General features: G+C 38.5%; 1 protein-coding gene across 1 annotated transcript; it reads right to left on the bottom strand.

Moving 5' to 3' along the window:
• Positions 1-330: 330 nt before the first annotated feature.
• LOC145497536 (adenosine receptor A2a-like) lies at positions 331-1887 on the bottom strand. Its single transcript, XM_081477349.1, has one exon. It carries the CDS (start codon positions 1515-1517, stop codon positions 600-602), a length of 918 nt encoding a protein of 305 aa, XP_081333475.1. The 5' UTR covers positions 1518-1887; the 3' UTR covers positions 331-599.
• Between the last annotated feature and the right edge of the window lie 2109 nt (positions 1888-3996).

A 3996-nucleotide genomic window follows, 5' to 3' on the forward strand; every position in this document is an offset into this window, starting at 1 on the left:
TAATTTCTAGTCTTTTCAACCAAGAGTAAACAAGTTCTGTCTTCTCACCAATCATCCAGGCTATCAAACGAAATTAGGGCAAGTAGCTATATCAGTAGTAAGAGAAAATTAAACAGGATGAAAAACTCTATTGAACGCAAATGTCGTATTATGCCTGATTTAAAGACAACATTTTAACTTTCAAAACAAATAGCTACCTACCAAGTTAACTAGAAACTGGTTTATCCTCGCATATTTCTCATAAAATAAATTATTTCATATTTGAATGTAACAATGTAATGATTGACTAATAACAATTTCTTTCATATATTTCGTATCTTAATGTTGTTTTTAACTAAAAGCGTTTTTTTTTTCAGTGCACATAAACTACCGTGAATTAATAACATTCTAACCCTTAAGTTTAATTTGAGAGTATACTGATAATGTTACTTAAGTTAGGCCTTTTTGATGGTTTTCGGCAATCTTCGCAAATTTCCGGGAAAGCATAGAAGCGTTTGCACGATTTCCGACAAACTCCACGAAAATCTTCTTAAAACAATCGGAAGAGAAATTTTACTGTTTCTTCCGACTGCCATAAACACGTAAACTATTCTGTACGTCTATCTCTGTTCCATTTGAAGAGGTGAGCGCTGTCTATCCACGGCCCCAACCCGTAGGAGTTGTTTAACTTCCTTCTTGATGTCATGTTTGAGAAGTGCATAAGCGAAGGGATTAAACGCGGAGTTAGCAATCAGCAGCAATACCTGTGCCCTGTTTAACTCAAATGGAAGATCACAAAGCTCAAAGATGTCACAGCAGGACACTGCAATGGTTGTCGAGTAACACAGAACGAAGAATATGACGACGAATGCGATGAACCCCACGGAAGACCTTGCTCTGTTACCATGGCGCAAGGGAGGCGGGTTGGTGCTGCCCGGAGCGGGCTGATTGTAGCGTAATTGCTGCATGACGTTCGCCGTCTCGCGAGCGTGTTTTCTGGCGATGTAAAGCATATGTGCAGTGACAAACAGCAAGCTTACCGGGGGAATAAACTCGAAAATGACTGTCACTACGTAAGTGTAGTTCCTCATGTAGAGTATATGTTCTTCAGTGTTTATAAAAATCAAAGGAACAAAGGAAAAGATGAAAGGAAGAATCCAAGCCGCAAGGATGAAGGCCACAGCCCGGTTCCTCGTCATAAATAAGACGTAGATAAACGGTTTCACGATGGCTATGTACCGGTCCACTGTAAGCACGCACAGGTTGGCGACAGACGCGTACAAGAACGCCCATTGGAAAGACGCGAGTAGATGGTAGCGGCATTCTTCTATGGGTAAGCAGAAAAAATCGCCTGGAAACACGCTCAAGCTGACACCAAGGTCCGCGAAGGACAAAGACACGAGAAAACGGTTCGTGGTACGGTGGAGCTGCTCTTTTGAAGCAATCAGCAAAATGATGAAGCTGTTACCGACTAAAGCGAAGCCAGAGAGGAGAAATCCCGTTACAAGAAACCATTGAGGTTCTATCTCGTCCATCATCCTAAACGCAAACAGTAATGTTTTGTTAGCCAACTTCCTATTTTCCCTCGTTTTTATTAATTTCGGAAGTTGTGGAATCGAAGCTGTTCTCGGAGCTATTGCACGAAAAAAAAAAAAAAACTAAGAAAAACGAAGTTGTAAAGCAAAAAAATCTCACTCAAGTTCCTCCTCGCTTGGTTCAGTAAAATTCAACTGTTGGGCCATTTTCTTTCGTCACTCACTTCAACAATATATCATTACTGCTCTGAAACTTTGCAACAAATAACAATAAGATGGAGAATACATGCTAAAATGAAATGAAATGAGCGGCGCTCAATTTGTTCTGGACTGACTAATGACGCGTTTTGTCTATTGAGTTGTATTGAGTAGCATGACATTTCGATTAAATTTCGCTCATGTAAATAACAAGCCCCATATTTCTCCAAACACGAGGCTACTACATTTAAAAATATTTGACTGTTTGAATAAAACTTTGTCCCAATACCGTTTTCGTTCACGTATTGAATTATAATACATCAAGTGTAGTTCTGTGTTTTGCTAAGTTTGAACGGAAGCTGAGGAACTTTTAATATAAATGCATTAGCGTTAATTTCGATAGCACCAGAATAACTAAAAAAAAGCTCAAGAATAAAATAGGTTTCTGATTCTCTATTATTTCGCAGATATCATAGATCTATCGTCTTCAGAGAGTGCGTGTTTACGGAATTTCTCGCCTTTGTAAAACAAATTGACACCAACACTTTTTTTCACAGAGATCGGTGAAGTATTTATTTTCGATGGCTATTTTTATTAATTTTCTGTCAGACTACAGACAGCACTGACACTTAGCATTCTGCTAGGAAATGAACACTTCATATTATGACGGAAAGATCATCTTTTTTCCTCCTTTGAATGAGTTTTGTAATTATCTTTCTGTTCGCGTAACAAGTTAATAAAGGAAGTCGCAAGCTGTATTTTGCCTCGTGCTTCATTCGATAGGTGTACTCAAAATTTCAACTCTTAACTGTCTGTTATTCACGCATTCGGATAGTGAATCTGTACTGTTCGCAAGGAAGAGAGAAAAATTCCACGAGAGAGCTGTGGAACTGAGAAAACCAAACTGTGTTTCTTTAGTTTTTTTTCCGTAATGAAGTTTTCCCCCTAAATGTCACTTGTAGCTAGCGCTGCCAAGCTCATGTCTTAATCAATTAGCAAGTGCTAGATGAAATGGACTACCCAGGCGTTTGCATTTTATATTATTGATCTGTAAATGGCACAGCACAGAACAGCCCAGAACTAAAATGATCAAATTCAGCAGATTATTTCATTTCCCCAGTTTGTAGAAATGGACCAATTATGGTGGCATATCTGAGATGTGACTCCGTGTTTGTTTTATTTCTATAAACAAGGGAAATGAATTAATACACTGTGCTTATATGTTGTCTTTTTTCGATGAACCATACACCGGTAAAAACGGACAACCTTTTCCGCACGCCGGCTTGAAAAGGAAATCTTTGAATGCGCTCTTTTAGGGGCTGGGAGTAAGATGGACTTGCCGATACCCAACCATGTCCTTTAATTTATCATCAGGGGGAGCGGTGTTAGAGATGCAACGAAATGAATGAATTTCCTTACGAAGATTCGTGCGAAGATTCACTTGGGTAAGCGGCGACACCACCTAAAATGTAAATATCTGTCCAAGTTTTGATGATATCCCGCCAGTTTTGTTTTGTTGTGACTATCATCAAAGGCCTCGCGTGACACTAGTCACGAACGAGATCGGTGAACCCACCCCTTTTCAGACACCCCTGAGAGCACCTGACTCTGAACACTGTCAAGTGAAGCGTCATGGTTCTAAAAAAAGGTAGTGATTTAGATTGGCTGGGTTCTTTTAAATAAATTTGCATAATTGGACTACTTAACTTCGGGTATTAATCGAAAATTTATCTGAGCTTGGTTTTAAAGAGAAGGATGTATTTTTTTCTTAGAAAAACACGGTTTTCAATTACCTACAAAGAAGCGGAACTCGCTTCGTTTGCGACAGAGGAAAATTGCAACATTGTTGTGCCATCAGTCCCAAAATGTTTCAGGCGTTCGTTGTAAAAATACAGAACTTAAGTCGTTATTTCCCTCATTCGGTTATTGCCCTCTTCGATAAGCAATAAAATAGCTATTTTTCAAAATGCGAATCTGACGTGCTAGTATGGCGCAAAAAAGCGTCTTTTCCTTAATATATATACATATTTTTTAATGACAGCTGATAAACAAAAGCGATCGATCTATCGCAAGCTCAGTTAAGAAACTAATATTTTAGCTAAATTGGATACTATATGCATTTCTTTGGTTTTCAGGAGAACAAGATTATCAGTCTGAATATAACACTAGAAGCGGACACCTAAAATGGTTGTTTTAGAATTAATTATTGAATGTATTCAAGCAAACAAACACATCTTTTTGTCGTATTAGAAACGTAACAAGGAAGAAAGGGAACCAGTATATT

The sequence above is a fragment of the Orbicella franksi genome, chromosome 9, assembly GCF_964199315.1.
Source record: "Orbicella franksi chromosome 9, jaOrbFran1.1, whole genome shotgun sequence".
NCBI lineage: Eukaryota > Metazoa > Cnidaria > Anthozoa > Scleractinia > Merulinidae > Orbicella > Orbicella franksi.